At 47.8% G+C, this 20706-nt stretch overlaps 1 protein-coding gene across 3 annotated transcripts; it reads right to left on the bottom strand.

Moving 5' to 3' along the window:
* Nucleotides 1–209: 209 nt before the first annotated feature.
* Prxl2a (peroxiredoxin like 2A) lies at nt 210–19820 on the bottom strand. 3 transcript variants are annotated; one of them, XM_005348577.3, is made up of 6 exons: nt 19695–19820; nt 9384–9563; nt 7583–7674; nt 4674–4814; nt 3623–3787; nt 210–982 (listed from the first exon to the last, which is right to left on the bottom strand). In XM_005348577.3, the coding sequence occupies exons 2-6, from the start codon at nt 9559–9561 to the stop codon at nt 869–871; spliced, it is 690 nt and encodes a 229-aa protein (XP_005348634.1). In that variant the 5' UTR covers nt 9562–9563; nt 19695–19820; the 3' UTR covers nt 210–868. The 3 variants fall into 3 exon arrangements, with proteins under 3 accessions (XP_005348634.1, XP_005348637.1, XP_005348636.1); XM_005348580.3 differs by having other exon boundaries at nt 9384–9546; nt 19695–19819; XM_005348579.3 differs by lacking the exon at nt 19695–19820 and adding an exon at nt 14156–14386 and having other exon boundaries at nt 9384–9546.
* Nucleotides 19821–20706: the final 886 nt, after the last annotated feature.

Raw genomic sequence — 20706 nt, 5'->3', positions numbered from 1 at the left:
TTCTGACCATTTTTAACCGCATTAGGTCACGGTCACCTGAGCTGCCCTTCCTTACTCCCTCCCAGGAGAATAATGAGTTTTCACTGTTAGCCAGCAATATGGTGACACTTTTTTTTTTGTAACTCATCAATAAAAAAAATCTGTCTGTAAGACCAGAACATGAAACTGAAGCAAGAGGAAGGAGGAAAAGAAAAACTTGTGTGCAAAGGAGATTTCTGATGCTTGCTTTATTAGAGCCGAAGGTGACAGCTTTGTCCACTGAAACAAATTTCTGAGTTCAGAAAAGAAGACCACAAGAAATTTCACTTTGTAATTTACCTTTATCAGACTATCCAGGAACACAGCAGTTGCTGTATGTGGTCCATTGGCATTACATAACAAGCTGTTAACAGAAAACATACCGAACAAAAAGCCTTATATTCTCTAATTGACAAGGTAATCACCAACTTTTCTTAGGGGTGTGTGTGTGTGTGTGTCCAACCCAAGGGCCTTGTGCGTGTTAGGTACATGCTCTACCACTGAGCTGATTCTTAGCCCCACTTTTCTTAGATATTAGATTTTTTTCTTATATACGATAATAAAATTCACTTCAAATACTAGCAATCAGGCTATATCATTTGAAAGGAGGTGGAACAGTCAACTTTAAGCCTTGGATTTTCTAGATCTTTCCTCAAATAAACTATGACTGATCTCCTAGATTTTAATCACTTTTCTAGGGGACCTACTCGGGGCCGACACAGAAGACGATACTAATATATCACCAATCCCTAGTGAATATGGTACAGCAGCTCCTAGCTCATGGAAGCACAGCTCATTCAGTGAAGACGCGTGAAGGTCCTGTTCTTCCCCAGTCAGATGTTGTACATGATCAGCTTTCCCCTGAGGCTGGATTCTGTGGCTTGATCTTCTTTACAGCTTCCAGAACAGAGAATGGGTTCACTTTGTCTCCAAACTCTTTTTCTCGGTGCTCAAGAAGGACGCCCTACAGCAGAAACAGGAAGGGATATCAGTTTTCAATCATGATGCGGACTCTGAACTTCTGCTGTCCATCAAGCCCTGTGATTGGGCAGCCGAGAGCCCAGCACTGAATGAAACCCACACCTGCCCTTGAGGAGGCCAGGCTTCTGAGGAAGGGGTCTGAGGGATCTACACCCCAGTATTTGGGACATAGGAAGCCAGGATGGGTGGAAGACTTCCTGGATGACAGGCAGATAAAAGTCTATCACCCGGGGAGAGAAGAGAATGAAAACATAAATATCCTACAAAGTATAGCTCAGAGTCCACATTGATGGGTGCTAAATGACCATCTGAGATAGCAGGCCCCTTTAATCCTCTTAAGAAACTGGGGTCACGGCTGGGTCGTAGTGGCGCACACCTTTAATCCCAGCACTCGGGAGGCAGAGGCAGGCAGATCTCTGTGAGTCAGAAGCCAGCCTGCTCTACAGAATGATTTCCAGGATAGGAAACAAAGCTACATAGAGGATCCCTGTCCCGAAAAACAAAAACAAAACAAAACAACCACAAAAAAAGAGGAATGAAACGAAACTGGGGTCACACTTCCAATACTGTGAAGGAAACACAATAACATAGGACATAGGACATCCCAGTTTCTCTGAAGTAGTAAAATGATATCAGAAATTGTCAGAGTTCTCTCACTAAATGTATCTGGACACTAGCCTTACATTTAAAATGATCTGTAAGGTGTTCTATCATTATAAAAACAATAACAACAAAAACAAAGCAAAAAGCAAAAAAGAAGTTGGGTTCAGAAGAAGGCTTGTCCAGTAGAGGCTCTTGCAATATACAGGGCTAATAACCCGAGTTTAGACCCTGGATCTTAGGAAGGGAGGTGAGAACTGACTCCTGAGAGTTGTCCTTTGACTTTCACACACGCATTGTGTATGCACATTGCTGTACACACACACACACATACACACACACACACACACACACACAAATAAATAAACAATAATTAAAACCCCAGCATGCTGTGTTGACTATTGGGAAGTGACTGATGAAACTGCAATTACTTGCTCAATAAGCCAAATGCAGGCAGTGAAAATTCGGGGAAGAATATATAATGGTGCGGGAAGCAAACCCACTGCCGTCAGCTCTGTCCCCGTGGATTGTCTTCAACAGCTGACAGGAAGGCTCCACCCACCTTCCACTAGTTTGTTCTTTTTGGAATCTCTGGTATATGCATTTCTTTAAAGTAGGAATCACAAATCATTATTTAAAAAAATTCATACCTAGAGGCACTTGATATAACAAGGAGGCAACAGCCACCCCCACTAGGAACCCAGGTGAGTCCTGATCCCCACCATCCCAGTTCACCTTCCACCTTTCCAGAAACTCCACAGAACCAACACCCTACCTAAGGATACCAGGAATGTGCGAGCCCAGCCATGAGTACCAAGTGAGTCATCACCAGGCAAGAAAAGGCTAGCAGCTGTGCCAAGCCCTGCCCTAGGGGCCACCACAGGAGGCAGAGGGAAGACAATGAAACCCCACAGGGCTCAGAGTGGGCAGGGAGGGCACCTTGGAGGGTCACGTGGGCCAGGTCACTGAGGACCACAGCTGAGGACAATTGTAGACATTCTGTAGGCGGTATCCTTCTGTGTTCCTGGGTTTAATTTTTCCTGTGCTGCTTACCAGCAGTGCCTCTGGCTGACTTGCTTGCTATCTCTAGGCCCACTTTCTTACACGGAGATGGCTAACATCCTAGACTGGTCATAGGGAAGACATGACAGGCAGGTGCTTTGCAGCCGTTACCATTAAGACACTTGGTATGTTTACTAGAAATCAACAGACAGAACTATGCCAAATTCGACACCATTTAATACTAAATTCTAACACGAGTAAGTAAGAACAATTACCAATGCCATTTTTAAAAGATTAGAAATAAAGATTAACAGTCAAAGATTTTGGTTCTCATTCTTATTTCTCTTATATTGTGAGGTCCAACAATGCAGACTAAGGCTGCTTTTCTACAGAAACAAAACACCAAAGATCCAACCATTCCGTACACATGTGCATGTCATAACCAGGTCTTCCTTCTGTGACCCATGCCTGCTATATAGTGCACTGGAAGCCCCAAGGCCCAATGTGGAGTCTGTCCTGGCACTAGCTCTGTAGATCAGACTGGCCTCAAACTCACAGAGAACTGCCTGCCTCCCAAGTGCTGGGATTAAAGGCATGAACTGCCACCGCTCAGCCAGACTGCTTTTTATCTATCCCTTCTCCTCTCTGCTTTTCTCTTTATTCATCCTTGATGGTTTGGGAACATCCCAACTGAGTATATTCACAAATAGAATAAAAGTGAGATATCTGGCTGAGAACAGAAACACAGCTTGAAATGAGAAAACCTGGGCTCAGGTCCCTGCAGTGCCGCGCTGGACCAAGCACATTGGTATAGCTGCTTACTTCCTCTCAGTCAAGGTCGCCACCTGCAGTGTGAGCAGCAGGACTGTCTCCTAGCATGACTGTAAAGTGTGTGAGTGACCAGCGACAAGAGCTGGGAGAAAGGATGGGCGACTTTAGACATGGAGACCCCACACCCAATGCCTGCCCCTCTCTGGATCTGGCCTCAATTCCACAGATCTTCTGCAAACACAGATCCTACCTGTTTTCCAGGTCCTATCACAAAAACCCCTCCGAGGATGAAGCCTTCGCCTTCTAGGTTTCCAGAGAAGCCTCCATTCCAGGCCCGGAAGGAGTTGTACCACACACCCAAACGGATGAGGCCCATGAACATCATCTTCCTCCTCTCTGGACCATAGAATTTTTTCTAGGGAGCAAGAAGATCTTGTGTGAGCAGTCTGTATGTTTTTCATCCCCAGGAAGGATGCCAAAAGCCCCAGAGCCTATCTAACACATCACTCCACCCAGGGACATACTAAACTGCCTAGAGAAATAAAAATTTGCCAGCTCTGATTTAAGGAAAAAAATAAAAAAGAGAAAAAAGAAAAGAAGAAAAAAAAAGCCTTTTTTTTTAAAAAAAAAAATAAAAACCCAAACTTTATGTTATTTTTATGATGCAGGGATAGAACATGGAGACTTGCATTTGTCTATGAAGCACTATACCACTGAGGTCAACTTCAGGTCTCAAGGTAGCTCCAATCTAGGGAAACAACTCTGCCCCCACCGTCTCTTTTCTTACAACATTGTGCAGGGGAAGAGAAGGGAGGCACAACTGCATTAATTAAGGGGCAGGGATTCATGCCAAGGGGCTGGAGTTTGCTGCTATTTCCACCCTCCTGGGTCAATTAAAAAGAAAGCCTTAGAAATAACAGCCAACAACCTTCCTGAGTCTGCCTGCGCTGTGCTCTGAGAGCTGGGGGACCCTGCCAGCTCAGGCAAACAGAAGGGGAAGGCCCTCCTCCAGTCCCAGGCCAGCGACCTCTCCCAGATAAGTACCATACCTCCCAGCCTAGGGCCCACAAGCCTGTAACATACTCTGTCTTTCTGCATTTTATTTCTAACTGTGTTTATACATGCATTTGTGTGTGTGTGTGTGTGTGTGTGTGTGCAGTGTTCACAGAGGCCAGAAGAGGGCACTGGACCCCCTGGAGCTGGCTTTGCAGGCTGTGGTGCTGGAAACTGAATGAGGGGCCTTTGGAAGAAGAGGAAGGTCTTTTACACACCGAGGTTTCTCTCCAGTCACACACACTCACCTTTTCATCCAGGAAGATTTCCCCTTTGAAGTAAGGCTGGAAGTCCTTCACTTCTGCCTTAACCTGCTCCTTCACCACAGCATAGAGAGGGACACCTAGTTCATCCAACTGGGGCTTCAGGGAGGACAGGTCTGCTGCCTCCTATAGAAGACAGTTCAGGGACATGAGCACTTGGAGAGGTGATGTTAAAACAAACAAACAAAACAACAACAACAAAACCAAACCACTGCCCATGGCTGACACTGAGCAGAGGAAGAAAGATGACAAAAATCCCAGAGACAAGTCAGGTCTTGTAGCCCATCATGTGTTAGACACCAGGCCTCAGGACGGGGTTTCAGGTGGACTCCCAGCCCAGGCTTCTTATCTTCTCAAAGTGGGAAAGCGAAATATGCCCAGGGAGTCTCTGGAACAGTGGCTGTCCCAAGCATGTCCTTTATGCTCAGTCAGGACAAGTTTTCCTACCTTGTATACTAGCCCAAGGGTCCATCAGACATATGTGTGAAGGCCATGTGACTGTGGCCCCCAAGCTTCAATGCAAGGCGACCCCCTCCATTCCCTCCTAGATATCTCCTCTTTCCAGCTCTAATTTAACCTACTGGAAAGGTATCTTTGTTCTAGAAAGGTCTCCTGGACCTGTCCCTATGTCTCAAGCATGTTCTCTGCCTTCTCTCTCTCTCTCTCTGTATATGTGTGTGTATGTATGTATGTGGTTTTTCATTTGTGCTAAGCCTTCATGTCATCATCATGCATTATCACTCAGACTCCTAAGTATGTCTCACTGCTATACATTCTGTCTTTTGTTTCATAGTGTCTAGAACGTGGCTGGATGTTCGAATGTCCTGAATGTATGGCAGGAAGAGCTGAAGATTGACAATGGGAAGATGTGGCAGAGTTGAATTAGTACACACATCTTTGACCCTCATGAGCCATGTTCTGGAAGAATAAACAATACCACATAAATCATGGAAAAGCTTTAACCCGAAGAACCACTTCCTTTTTCACATAAGATGCTGTAATTAAAGAATCATCAGGAAGTTCTTTTAAATGTAACTGGCCTACCTCTGATACAAATACAATGTAACATGAAAGCAACTATGTTTCCTAGAATAAGAGAAGCATAGCTAGACAAAACAGGATTGATTATAACATAATTTCACCAAGAACTCTACTGAGTAGCAAATTTTGACTGGAGCTTTGTTTTTGATATGGTTGAAGACCACCTGTTGGAAATGAGGTTCACTGCTTTTCCTTGGCTATTTCCTCTGGGTATGTCACCATCTAAAGCCCTTGAGAGGAAATAGAGTCCTGTAACTCCTGCCCACGTGTCTGTTGAGTCACTCGTTTCTATCCACCCAGCTTTCTGGACACTGTAAGTTTCCACTGAATGCTGCTCCAGGGCACAAAGCAGAACACAGGAAAACTGGCTGTAGTGACCAAGAGCTGTGGCTCCTGGGACCCCCCTCTGTGTCACTGATTTCAACAGATCATGTCAGAATAGCATCTCTGCTGGTGTCTGGAGGCATCTCAGAATGGGAATCAAGAGACCCAAGTTTATCCTCCACCTCCAAGATGAAAGAAAATAACGAACCCGTAAAGATGGCCAGCTCTGAATGCCTGTGACCTGTCACATGGCCAGGGGCACTGAGACTGACAGGAAACAGCTTGGCGATCACCTGGCCTTAAATGAGGAAGGCCCTATGCTAACTGGATGGGGCCAAGGCCATCACTGGGGTCTTGGATAGAGGAGGGACAGAAAGTTAGTATTTAGGGATGTGATGCGACAATGGGTGAGCAGCAGTTGCTGACTTTAGAAACACAGGGAGAAATCACAAGCGAAGAAAAGTGGTGGGCTCTGGAAGAGTGGAAACGGCAAGAAAATGGACATCCACTGCAGTTTCCAGGGGGAATGCAACCAGATTCCATTTGGGAATTCTGACCTTCAGCCTGTAAGCTAACTGCTGTGAAAGCCACCAGCTGTGTGGCATTTTGCTACAGCAGCAATAAGTGAGCACACAATAAGCGGGCAGCTTGGCTTTGTGGCAACCTCTGTACCACTGTCCTGTGCAGAATGAGAATGGTGACAACAGGCTGCATTGCTAAGATGCCCTTGAGAAGCCCTGCACAGGCTGGGATGTGGCTCAGTTGGTAGAGTGCTTGTCTTGCATGCACAAAGCCCTGGGTTCAATCCCACGCATCACAGGAAACTGGACATGGTGGTACATGTCTGAAATCCCAGCACTCGGGAGGTGGAGATGGGAAGACCAGAAATTCAAGGGCTACCTTGCAAGTGGAGTCAGTCTGGGCCACACGAGAACCTGTCTTAAAAAAGCTGGAAAAGAGGGGCCTGGCAGGTAAGGAGCTGCAAAGGCTGTGTACTCAGCAGCATCCGTGGATTTTGTACCACACATACACAACAGAAAGAAATCTTTTAGTGGTGGGCCAGGCTTCCAGAGAAATGAGAGTGATGACCCTGACAGGGACAATAGGGTTATGTGAGGAGCCAAGTGGTTTGAAGGGCAAGAGAACCCTATTCAATTTTCTCAGCTCTCCAGACCATTATTTCGACAAGTGTGCATCTATGCTGACCAATAGGAACTCAGAATTTGTTCCTGTTGCTCTTCTAGATCTAACGAAAAGGCGGGGCAGGACGTGGCTGCTATCATACTGGGCAAAAGGTCTGAAGGACAAAGAAAGCAGACTTGTTACTAACCCCACCAGGATATACAGAGTTGTTAGGGAAAAACAAAAAACAGAGCAAATGTCAAAACAAATGCATAGAGCAAATAACAGAAGCATCCAGAACTGACAGAAGGCTCAGAAGCACACATAAGCCCTTTGGTCTTGGCTGGAAATACTCCAGACCCCACTGTCAGATGCTTCCTTTCCAAGAGATCCTCAAAGGCACTCACCGCTCGACAGAGGAAACAGCCCGGCCTTCGCACAGCCATAATTACAGCCCCATTCTTCTCCCATAGCTCCTTTGCTTTGAATGTCCTTGATTCTGAAGGAGAAGAAGGAGAGTTATGAACTCCTCCTAGGCCTGCCTAGGAGGCCTAGACGCTCCTGAACCACACGGAGCCAAGCTCAGGCCAGAACCCATCCTAGAGGGGGCCAGGACGAGTACTCCATACCTAGGAGAAAAAAGCAAGCACAGAGAGGGAGGACTCACCTTCCCAAAGAACACTAATAAGGCTTAAGGACCCCATCATACACTCCAAAGATCCCTCTCCCAAAAATTCAGTGTTCCACTAGAACATCCAAATTGCACTAATTTCTAGCAAAATTGGCAAATTCCACTTATGGCTAGCAGCATTGGACACTAATAATCCTGTGGGGCCCAAACTAAGTTTTATATTTTGATACCCCTCCCAAAAGTACCCTTAAAAGCATATTAAAAGAAATGAACAATATTTAAAAAATTGTTGTCTTTATTTTTTATGATTTTTCAAGACAGGGTTTCTCTGTGTTGACCCAGCTTTCCTGGAACTCAATCTATACACCAGCCTGGCCTCAAACTTTGAGATCAGCCTGCCTCTGCCTCCTAAGTGCTAGGAACAAAAGTGTGAGCCATGATCTCCCAGCAAAATCAACATTTTTAAAATTTAGTCTAAACATGTTAGCTCCAACGCTTGCACTACTGTAAACAGAATAAAGTGGAGGACACCCAACAAGGAGATGCTTGGGAGAGTTAGTGAGGACTCATTAAGGATAAGTCTTAATTGTTCTAGTATTCTCCAGAGGTACCCAAGTACCTGTGAAATGCAGTGTGAACAAAACAGGGAGAGGGAGGCTGCCGTCACGTGAGGTTTTGGAGGCTGAACAAAGCTTGCAGGAGTCTCTCTGCACTGTCCTAAGGTTGCCTGCCTGGGTAAGAACCTCCACACTTCTGCCTCCCGAGGCCAGCTCCCTCACCAACTGGGGGAATGATGATGGCTTCTCTCTGGGGGTACTAGACAATGGATCACCCAACCGTGAGCCCTCATGTGTACCAAGAAATTCCTGCCGCAAATGGACATGACTGAAGCCTTATGGAATGGAATGCGCCTGGCAGGGGTAGAGCTGGCGTGACGGAGTGAGGCTCACAGCTCTTGCCATGAATTCCAGGTGGGCCCCTGAGGACGGGTACAGAGGGCCCTGTCTGCAGCTTCATCACAGGATAACCATGAAGTACCAGTGGCTCCCCAGATCCCCCACTTACAATGTACAAATCCTTACTATGCAGCAGGCCCAGTATCAAGCATCAGGAACACAGAACTGGATAAGCAGTGTTTCTTGAGCTCATTCAACTCAGACAACCCTATTCATTTTATTTTATTCTTTATGACATTATCAGAAGAGTTGGAATTCTTCAGAATACTCTCTGGCTTATTAAGTGATGGTAAAATATTGCTAAATATTACGGAGCAATTTATCATCGCAGTTAAGGCAACAGTAATAGAGAGTGAAAAATGACTTTGATAAGAAAAAGATAAATTAGACAATAATACCCAGATTACATTTATGCGACTATATGTAAGCATAGAAAGGAATACAGCAAAGTAAAAATGACTGTGTTAGGGTGGTATAACTATTGGTAATTTAAAAATTGTTATTAGATTTTCCTCTAATATTGCTTTAAGAAAAAGGAATGATTTTAGGAAGGAAACTAAAGAGGGTAAACATGCATCCCAGCACCCTGGAAAAGTACCGAGGCTGGCAGTTACTCCTTACCTTTCCCCAGCGTTTTCAGGTCTATGTCTTCCAGATATTCCAGCTCTGCTTTCCGGGGCTTGGACAGAAACATATCCGTGTTGGCCAGGAGTACTGCCAGAGCAGCGGCCCCCAGGGCTCCCGCACCAATGGACCACATGCCCATGGTGAAGAAACTTGCGTCCTGGAGGAAAGACATGTCTGGAGATTGAGAAGAAGGAAGATGTTACTGTTCCCACAGGACAGCTAGAATCTGACCTCCTGCCCAAGACTCCAGTGGGCAACGGGCCAGGGGCCCAGGGGAGGAGGGGCTGAAGCAGGGAAACGCGAGACTGGTCAGAACCGCTCAGCTGCTTGTCACAGCCCCATTGTGAGAGCGTGGGAAAAGCACAGACACGTGCCGGTTTGTGCCCCAAGAAGCTCACTCACTCAGGCGTCAGGAGTAATTAGAGAAATGACAGCCTTCTAGGAGCCTCTCTTGCGCCTCTGCCGCACTGAGCCTGTCCCACAGTCCTCTCCTCACCAAGCCTCATTCTCTTTCACAGCACGGGTAGTAAGTGACTCAGCTGTCACCCCTCTGGGTGGGGACAGCTTTCTCATCTGCGATCAGAGGATTCCTGTTTTGTTGCCCCGTCTTCCTCTTGAGTTTAAGAAATCTCCGAGAAACAAGGGCGACATCTACTCATCAAAGCCCCAGCCACTGCCCAGCAGGGCCTCACTCAGGGTAGACAGATAATCTCAGTCAATTTCTCCCAGCTGAGACTAGCTTTCTCACTCATTATAGAAATAAAACAGGCTTCCATTAAAAACAAAACAAAAAACAGTTTCAGCTGCACCAGTGCTTAAAACCACAGCTGACGAGAAAGTCAACACTCCCTGAAGGCCTACCACCTGGAGATGGCCACTGGTAAAAACACGGGTATCTAAGAGGGCACCCTTCCCACAGCCCTGCCCCCATGCACACACACGAGAACCAAACTGAAGGGATATCTGCTGAATGAATGGGAGAGCAGGGAGCAGGGTCTGTGTCACATCAGAAGGAGCAGAATTTTTCAGAGGAGGCGGAGTCAGAGGTGTATGCATAGAGAAGGGGACCCTATGGAATCTAGCCTTATTCCCAGCTGGGGCCTGGTTACCTCACTAGTAAGGCTCTCTGCAGCAGGGTATCCTTTTGTCTCTGGGTGGCAAATCCAGAATCATCCCTGTTGTAGGATATTGGTACACTGGGTGAAGATAAATTGCTGTGATTGGTTTAATAAAGAGCTGAACGGCCAATAGCCATTAGGGCAGGCGGGACTTCTGGGCAGAGAGAGAGGAAGTAGGAGATGATCAAGGCACAGAGGAGTCACCAAGGAGACGTGGAAGGAGTTGGACATACCGAATGAAAGAAAGGTAAAAAGCCACATGATAAAACATAGATTAATAAAAGCATGTCAAATTTAAGTTATAAGAGCTAGTGGGACAAGCCTAAACTAAGGCCAAGCTTTCATAATTAATAGTAAGTCTCCATGTTGTTGTTCATGAGCTGGCGGGCCAAAGAAAAACCGGACTACACATCCTATCCCGAAACAGCAGTAGTCCATCCAGCCTGCCTTCTCCTGACAACTCCCTGTAGCCCCAGCGTTTCTGCTGGCTCTCACGCCCCCCTAGGTTCTCACTCACCCCGATACTTCCCCACGTTCTTCTCCCAGCTTGACTCTGTATGCTTGGATGACTGGAGACAAGACAGGGACAGTAATCACCTCCAAAACACTTATTCTACCCTGCAATTTCTCAAAGACCAAGTGAAGGTTGGGAAATCCACATCTTTGCAATGAGAAGGGTCTTTAAGGAGGGCAGAGTGAGCCATGGTGGGGACTTTGTGAAGGAAAAGGTAGACCAGACCAGTACTGAAGCCAGCCTCAAAAGTTCAAATTTGAGTTATGAAATAAAAGAGAGGCCAGGTCTAGTGGCACAGGCCTGTACCTCAGCTCTTCAGCAGGATGAGACAGGGGGACACTATCAAGGTCATGGTCATCCTGGGAAATTTATTGAGTCACTGTCTCAAAGTAAAAAAGAGGATGGGACTAGCTCTTGGTAGAAAACTTGTCTAGCACGAACAAGGTCCTAGGTTTAATCCTCAGTACCATTAAAATTAAATCAACCAATTAATTAATTGAAAGAGAACTCCAGGCAAGGAATGGCCAAATAAATATGGCCTTAAAAAAAAAAAAGAGGAACCTGGACTGATACACTCGGGAAAAGAGAAAACAGAGGAGGCCAGTGTGGGTGTTGGAAGGAGTGGTGGCTGCCACTGCATTGCTGATGCAAGGGATTTCAACTGGGAGGGAAGGCTTCCTTAGAACCACACAAAGTGTGGTCTATGGTCAATGGCTCACCACAGACAAGTGCTGAAATGAATTCAATACAGTTGAGTGGTGAATATGACTTATGTACAATCAAGTTCTTGGGCAAAGCCGAAAAGAATGTTCCACAGGCCTGCTTCCAATTTTTCTTTGGCAAAGTTACACATTACTGGATTATAGTTCGGAGAACAATTGGGAGGGAATCACAGCTCCCAGACACCTGCTATATACAAGAGCATCCACACAGCCTGGAAAAATGCTGGTGCTTTTATGCCTTTTACAGCAGTTTTAGATTACAAGCCAGTATACATAATGCAGGGGCACACGAGTGCTGTCATCTTGTGCACAGATGTACTAAGCATTTCTGTAAGAAGAGGCACAGGCCATCTTACATCTACCCTACAAATGGACTCCTGGAACCCAGCAGTGCATTTGGGGAGTCCAGGGATCCCCTCTCCTATCAACACAACCCTACTGAACTCTTGGAGACCCCCAAGCTACATTTCCCCACCATCCAATGGCAAACATTTGGCTCATTTGCTCAGTGATCACATCTAGGGAATTCAACTAGATTGAACACTTATTTTCATAATTTATTTAGTACTGACCAGCTGACTAAATGGCAGTTTGGGAGAACTAAGTATGACACACAATCCTTAAGAAGACATAGGCTCAGTTCACAGAGTAACGGGAAAGTCGGTAGAAAGGCTAGGCAGCTTGGCTGAGTAAAAACACTTGGCTTGTGGGGCCACAAGGAAGGGAGCCAATCTGGGCAGCCACAGAAACAGAGGGAGCAGCTTTGGAATTGGTGTGGGACACAGTTCACAGTGTGAAAGTTTGGCTGAGCCAGGAATGATTGAGCCTAGCATGGAAGACTGACTCCCAGAGGGGAGAGGAAACCCAGAAGCCGCCACCCCTATAGCAGCAACCCAGCCCACCTGCTGAAAGTCACCTAAAGCACCTGTGTTTCCATGGGACTCTCATGCCATCTAGGATCTCATTTATTCCCAGGCCTCCCTAAGACCTCTTTTCATTCTGTGTGCTTAGATCACTGGGCATAGGTCAAGGATAGGATAGGAATCAGCCACCGAACAGACTCAACTCTCCCCTGTAGGAATTGATCATGCCCCAGAGACTCCCCTCTTTCCCTACCTCAACTTGGATTCAAGATGTGGGCATCAAAGCTATGCCAGGCATGATGTTTTCTTCCCTTAGGCCCTCGCCTACTGTGATCCACTCCTCTGGGGAGAGTACCCGCGCAGGCTCTGCTTTATCTGCAGTACCCTGGGGAGGCGGACTTCTCTGTGACTGGCCTCAAGCTGCTCCCACCCCAGCTGCGGCTCTTCTGCTGGTGATAAGCACAGAGAAGCACCTAGCTTCCGGACCTTAAAGTACCCTCTCTCCCCGGCAAGCCTTGGAACCGATACTGCGACAACCTGCTGCACAGACTTAGTCCCTGACTAAGTTAATCCCACTCCCACAGGGAGAGATTTTTCATATCTAGATGGAACAGTCAGTGCTTTTCCACGTGTGCCTCCAAGCCCACTGAGCGCAGAAGCAGGGAGGCCAGTAATCCTGACTTCTCTGAGCGTCACTTGACATACTTGACTCAAGTTCATTCTCCCAACTGTCTTGTGTAGCAAAGAATATTCTTTTCACAGGGGACGACACTAAGGTTCTGAGTCCAGGAATATCCTTGCTGTCACAGGGCCAGCAGGTAGCAATACTGCCATCTGTAGCAAACAGGAGAAGCTGCACCACAGCTGTTCCCTGCAGCCACACCTGGACTCTCTCCACACATTCGGAGGTAGGTCTGTGGGGGTCAAGGGCATGAACCTCCATCTCCAGGAAAATTTCAAACAGGCAGTTTATTGCCTTCGGCCATCAAATACAGTGTCACTATGTCTAGTCTAAAGGAAATTTACCATACACCAGCTGTCCCTTCTCTTTTTCCCACTCTGTCTCTTTCTTAAGGAGGGGGCCAGTCTCTCTCTAAATGACAACTGGCAGATTGTTTACAGAAGGGCTAGCCCCACAGCTCCACGACTCAGCTCCCTAGGGTGGGGTTTATCTGATCCCCTTGTCTCCCAGAAGGTGAAGCTGGATAAGATGGCAAATAAACAGCAGCTGTCAGAGCTCAGAGTGGCAGCTCGGATCTGGAGACGCTTGAGAGTTGGTAGAGGGAACCCAGCTGGATTTCCCATGCCAAATGCGGCCATCTTCCCCAGGCCCATCTTCTCAACTCCAAAGTGAAGGTGTGCTACAGCTCCTCAGAGCACAGGGACATTCTCTGATACCAACACAAACAGTTCTCTCTGGAGCCCCAACATTCCTGCTCTTCATTAACCTAACCCCACCTTGGCCCACTGCCCATTCAGGCTTTATCCAGCTTGGCTGCCCCCCTCCTATATCCATCGATCAGCAGGCTAAACCTGGAGCTGCACTTACCATCTGCGGCGTCCACACCTCTGCTTCTGCTGACAAGCGGTTCTGGCCCACAGGGTGTGCAGACAGGGTGAGCAGGCACAGGGAGAGTTGGAGGTGGGGCTTTGGAGGCTTGCCTAGGCCCCTAAGCTTAGCCACTCCACAGGCACGACTGGGCCACACAGAAACCCTAGGGCTCCTTCAGCTGCCAATGGTTAATCTCCAGAAAACATCGAAGTGGCCAGCTGCCAAGGTCCCCTAGCCCTTCAAAAAACTGAGCAGAGATTTGAGTCATTTGCAGTCATGCAGACTGTAACATTTCCCAAGTGCCAGCAGACTCCCCCTCTGCTATGGGTGCATCTCAGTCAGGCTCCTAACACAGGCCACATGGCAAAGTCACAGCATCAAAGAGACTGGTCCTTTTGTCCATGGTTCTTTGTGTGGCCTGCTCTGTACCCACTTAAGTCTACAGGAAGTCAACTGGACAACCAAGGAGCCTTGGTATCTATCCATCACCTCTCTTTTCCCCTTTCTCTGCCATTTACAGAACCCCTACACCCTTCCTGGGTGACCTCATCTAAGGCCAGCACTTCACCCACTAGCTTGGCAATGCCTCCGACTTCCCATTCCTGTTACTGACTCAAAGTTTCCAGGTAGGAGGTTTATACGGATCTGTCACAGTACATCCAAAACTGACCTCTGTCCACTATTGATTTCTCTCCTAGGGCTCCCGACTCAATGACCCAGGTATCCAGACAGCTGCTCAAGCCAGAAACCTAACGTCAATTTTCCTTTCTTTGGCTCTCACTGCCTACACGTTATCAGTTAGAGTTCTGTCCATCTCTCATGGGTCTGTGAGCCTCTTCTGACCTCACGGCTACAGTCTAAGCCCAAACCCCCATTACTCTGAACTGCTCAGAAGCAGACGAACTTGGGCAGCCTTTACTTTGGTTCTTTACAAGTCACTCTCCATGCTGTAGCCAGAGTAGTCTGTAGTCTTTCTTATTTATTATTTTACTTATGTGTATGAGTGTTTGGCCTGCATGTATGTCTGTGTACCGTGTGCAGACCTGCCTAGCGCCAGTGAGGCTAGTAGAGGGCTTTGGATCCCCTGGGACTGGAGTTTCAGATGGTTGTGAGTTGCCAGGTAGGTGCTGGAACACAAACCCAGAGAGTCTGGAGGCCCAGCCAGTGCTCTGGACTCCTGAGCTGCCTCTCTAGTCCCTAGCCAGAGTGATCTTATCACTCCCTACTTCCATTTCAGCTTCTCTTACAGTGAGCATCTCCCGAGAGCTGACAGGGTCTAACTTCAGCCCACCATTCTGGTCTCACCCCGGCTCCTCCAGCACCCTCACCACACTACTCTGCTTGCAAGATCATATTCTTACTGTTCATTTCGTTCCTTTACCGAGAATTCCCTCGCCCTGCATACCAACTAGATGCATGCCTACCTGCTGGTAAAACCCAGCATTAACAATACATCCTGCTAAAACCCTTCCCTGAAAGCATTGCCAACTGAGTGCTTTATCTGGTTACAGGGCCCACACATGTGTTAACATATGCCCACCCCTGTGCACTGTGAAAAATGGGCTTCATGTGTTGTGTTTTGGTTATCTGTCTGACTTCCCAGTACAGAGGACATGGGGGAGATTGTTACTATTACACCAACAGCGCTTACCAAGGTTCTACTACGTGTAATGTAAGTAATGGAAGGTACATATAATTTATCAAATTCGTAATGAAGGGATCTGAATTTTACTTCTGAAGTTTCACAATGGCGCAGAGTTGGAGCTAGCCTGTTGCTGCCCAATTTTGCCTCTGTGTGGGAGGTAATTCTGCACACTGCTAACCTGGCTTTACAGAAGACACTCACGCTTGGGACCGATCGTGCCAGCTCTGCTGCTGGCAGGGGGAGCGGACACATCCGAGCCCGAGTATAGTCACTGGACAGAAGAAACTAGAAATCCTCTGTCCCCACTCTCACAGCCAGACTCTGCAGCACCAATGACTACTTCTACAGGGAGAGCCTTGAGGGCACCCAGCGCTACCCAGTGCCTGCTGTGTGAGCACATTCTCACTTTCTCCTGCTGGTTCAAAGAGCTGCCTCTGGGCAGGAACCGATAAAAGTCGTAACAAAACAGAGCGTCAGCACTGGGTGGGTTAACTCATGTCTGAAACGTGTAGGGACAGCAAGACAGCCTAAACATCAAGAGAACACTGCCCTGCCCAGCCTCACCCAGGGACTCTTCCCACCTCAGAAAAAGCTGGCCTGAGGCAGACCCAGGAGAATGAAGAAAGGAAAGAGAGGGAAGGAGTGGGGGAAAGAAGAGGCAGTGGTTTCCTTGCCTCAGGCTCTCAATGAACAGACTGGAAGGATGTTTCCCAGCTCTCCTTTCCTCCACCGTCCTCTGCTGTTAAAGTTCTACTTTAGCAACCCCTTTACTGAATAAACAAGGAGCAGACTAGCCCAAAGCCACATGGGTAAGAAGGGCATCAGTGCCAATGCTGGGGCTCAGGTCTGGGTCTCCCAACTCCCAATCCGAGCCAGATTATTCTGCTTTGGATTCCTAAGGTTCCACACACCCAGCCACGAACCAGGGCCCTAAAGCTCGAAGAGTATGCACATGCATCGGAGTCAAGTGCAGCTAGTGCTGAAACTGGATCATTGGCCTTAGGCAAGCTGAGAGCAAGACTCCTGGATGAGGCCTGGTGTTGGAGAGAATCCCAGTCTCTCCCAGGCCTAATCCCTGGCAAGCAGTTTACAAACCAATGCCAAATGTTTTCTTTAGGATCATACTGCCCATTCTCCGCTTAGAAGCAGGTCTGCATTTTTTCCTATACACAGTAACAAGGCCATGCTATTTCTAGATGCCATCATAAATGCCAGCTTAGCAGGGTGAAAACACAGGGAGCAACAGGAGAGGAGCCTTCACAACCACCTTCTGGAATTGGCAACCTGCAGTGAGCTGTCGTTTATTTGCCAAAACCTTCAACTTTCAGCTCTGTTCACTGGGGTGAATGCCTGGCTCTATCCCAGCCCTCCACTGAGACACTAGGGTTGGAACCATGAACAGGCACTCGGAGGAGAAAAAGATAATACTGTCAGCAACTTGGAAACTGAGGCACAGGTACAGCGAAGAGTAAGGGGTATAGCTGACTGGGAAAGTCTTTTCCGCTCAGAAATGATTCCACCCCCCCCCCAAAAAAAAAAGATCTGGCCATTCAGCTGACTTTTCAGCCTCCTGCCTAGGTTTAGAAGACCTGCTCTCTCAAGTTTCATGTATATGGACAGGAAGATGAAGGCAAGCCTCCAAAATGCGCTGGGGTCCAGCAAACAAGTCCTAACTCCCAGTCTGGTCCTGAGAGGCCATTTTATCCCTCACCACCTCAGGATCTTCTGGGAAACAAGTTGAGTGCAGTGATGGCACATGTCTGTAATCCTAGCACTCAAGAGGCTGAGGCAGGAGGATTACTGATGAGGTCAGAAAAGGTGAGGGAGGTCATTCTGTAGGACTATCATAAGGAGTGTGCGAGAACAACACGAAAAACGGCAGCACTCTGGAAAACTTTAAAGGTTTCACATTGGGCTCCCCGCCCCCCACTTTTTTAAAAAAGATGAGCTCTTGATCTGTAGCCCAGGATAGCCCAGGACTCGCCACCTTCCTACCTCAGCCTCCTTTGTGCTGGGGTTTTAGGCATGCACCACCCCATTGGCTTTAGCATTGTCTTATTGTCTTTATCTTTTCCAGGGTTTGGATCCACTCACTGTCTTAGTAGGGCAAAATACATCCCGAACATGGAACAACTTCTCCAGCTATGTCGCTGCAAGTCTGCTTGCTAGGTGGAAGTTCTAGGTCTGGGGGGAGTCCTCCTCCACAGCACATACTCTGACTTAACTAGGGCTCCCCGATATTGCCTTTTGCACTGGCTGTACCAACTGGCGGTGCCAAAGGCAAAGGGCAATACTCAGTTGCAATCTCCCTTGGCAGAGGCCACTGAGTGCTAAGGTGAGCAGGGCTCCTTCTACAGTACCTTGTACAGTTCCTGCCACACAAACCTCTGTCCAAACAAACTCTTAACATTGCAGAGGCAGACAGCCAATTAGCAATTGGCTAGAGAGTTACCTTTAACCTGAGATACTAACAAAGCCCGGGCATGAGCCATAGGATTCAGGGCCTAAGCAAACCTTCTGGTGCTACACAGCTTGGGACGATCATTAGAAACCAAGACTGCAATGCCAGTACTCAGAAGGCTGAGAGAGGGGCACTACAAATTCAAAGACAGCTTCTGTAAAATTAAAAGGTGCCCTGACCCATATAATAAGACCCTGTCTGGAAGAAGAAAAGAAAGAGGGCAGGGGAGGGAGGGAACGAGAAAGGGAAGAGAGAGAAAGAGAGAGAGAGAGAGAGAGAGAGAGAGAGAGAGAGAGAGAGAGAATATGAATGTTTTGAACCCTTTCAGGAACAACACACAGGGCAAATGGCTTCCCTTATGAGGCAGGAGACTACTGGAAAGGCCAGACCAAGAACACACACCTAGGTCCAATTCCTCCATGTTGTACAAACCTGGACCAGGCACTGTTTTGCTTCAGTAAAATGGGAACAATTCCTGAATCACCTTCTACAGAGATGAATCAGGATTAAAGACATGGAAGATGCTATAAGCTCTTTACAAAGACTGCCAGAGATGCTTAATTCTTACTCATTTCTGGATTAGTCAACGACTACCCCAAATATAAGAAACAGACTATTTTCTGATGAATATCTTCTGAGGAATCAGGGTGTGCAGTGTGAACCCCAATTTTGTCTCCAGGGCTGGGCTAAAACAGGAGCATATAAGACACTATAAGCAGGTTCCATGACAACACTTTTCAAAATAAAACCTAAGTGATTGTTTTCTATTCAAATAGATCATCGACTAGGCTCCAAGGGGGAAAAATGTTGAAATAAAAATAAAACCCCAAATTAAGCTGATAACCAGATAAGAAAGAGGGCAAGAAAGACAGGAGGCACGGTGCCAGCAGGACTCTGGGGATGTGCCTCCGCATACCTGCCAGGGTGCACCTTAACTTTCCTTGCTCTCCCTTAGGCCATTTCCACCAACTGCTTCACCGTCTAAAAACCCAGAGGATGGGCTGCCATGTGCTCTGCTCATCTCTTCACCACACCTCAGCTGTACTTTGAAATTTACAACTGGGCTTTCTAAGTCAAAGGTTGGTAACCTTTGGAAGAGACGGGGAACAGGTGCCTCTGAGACTTCCTTCCTCAAAGGGCACCCAAACAGAGACAGGACAACCACTGCCATCCCCCGGCAGCCTCCAGAACTCCTGCCGGCGAGGTTGGACAAGAGTTTCTCAGTCCTCTGGCCCAACAATTCAGACACCCAGTTGGTACCACCAGTGCCAGTTCAGGACAGGGTATCTTGGCCCCAAGCGTGGAATCAGTCCCAACATCTCTGGGGTGGGCGGAGGGCACCTTGGAGAGCGGCCCCAGGAGAAGGTGGAGCCTCATCCTCTATCCGTCCGCACCACTCTCCACGGTCGCGGGCTTGCCTGGATCCTCACCTGAGCCCAGAGGACCCCACCTCCGTGGACGTCACGGGCCTCGCTGAGCTGTGCCAGCGGACATAGGTGTCTCCCGCCCGCCTTCTCTTCCGCTGGAGCTCAGCGACTGGGGCCGAGGGACCAAAGCTCTCCGCGCCTGCGCAGCTCGGCCCCTACGCCACCACGCCACTTCCACGTGACGGACACGCCCCCGCCCCGCCTGGGGTCTCCTCTGCGCAGCTCTCTGCTCTCTTTTCCTTATTCTTCTTCACCCCCAAGTGCTGGTTATCAGAGTAAAGAAAAGCATCTGAGAACTGACTCTAAGGATAATACCAGTTGCTTTCAGCTTCTGAGCAACCCCAGGGCGGGTTTGTCTTTCACTCATTCATGTTTGTTTATTTAATGTGGCTCCCAGGTGCTGGGATCACAGGTGTGCACTGCCATGCCCGGTCTTCACCCATTTTTCTCAGTCCTATTGTAAGTGTTCGTGCAGTTTCAGGGACAGGATTAACTGACTCATACAGAAGAGGTAAATGCAGGGGTCGGGGAGACAGAAGCAGAGAGAGGTGCCACAGCAGTTTTCAAAGAAGTGTTGAAGCAGTCACACTGATCAGAAATGGTCACTTCTTCCACAGTGTTGGGGTGTGTCCGCGTGTGTGCTGAGCTGAGCACCCGGCCAGCCAGGGTGTCCTGATTTATCACTCTTTATCTTCTTCTCACGTTCCTCCCTGTGAGAAAGAAGACCCTTGCTATATACTAACAAATTCAAGAGGCTAGGGAAAGTAAGACAGTTTTTATTTTATCCTGTGGAACTGGGTGTTATTGTAGACAAAGGCAAGAATGGCTTGCCTGCCAATTTGGTGTCAAGCAGTGGTTTTTACAGTCCTGATGGTAAATATTTTTGCCCCCTTTCCCATGAGCTGGGTCCTTTGGAGAGTTACAATCTTTCCCACTCATCTAGCATAGCACTCACCCCAAATTTCCCATCCCCCTAGAACTGAAGACCCTGTCATTCTTTCCTGATATGTCTCTC

This window comes from Microtus ochrogaster, chromosome 6 (assembly GCF_000317375.1).
Source record: "Microtus ochrogaster isolate Prairie Vole_2 chromosome 6, MicOch1.0, whole genome shotgun sequence".
Taxonomy (NCBI): Eukaryota; Metazoa; Chordata; class Mammalia; order Rodentia; family Cricetidae; genus Microtus; species Microtus ochrogaster.
Note: the sequence above shows the minus strand (reverse complement) of the source record. Positions and strands in the feature narration are given on the sequence as shown.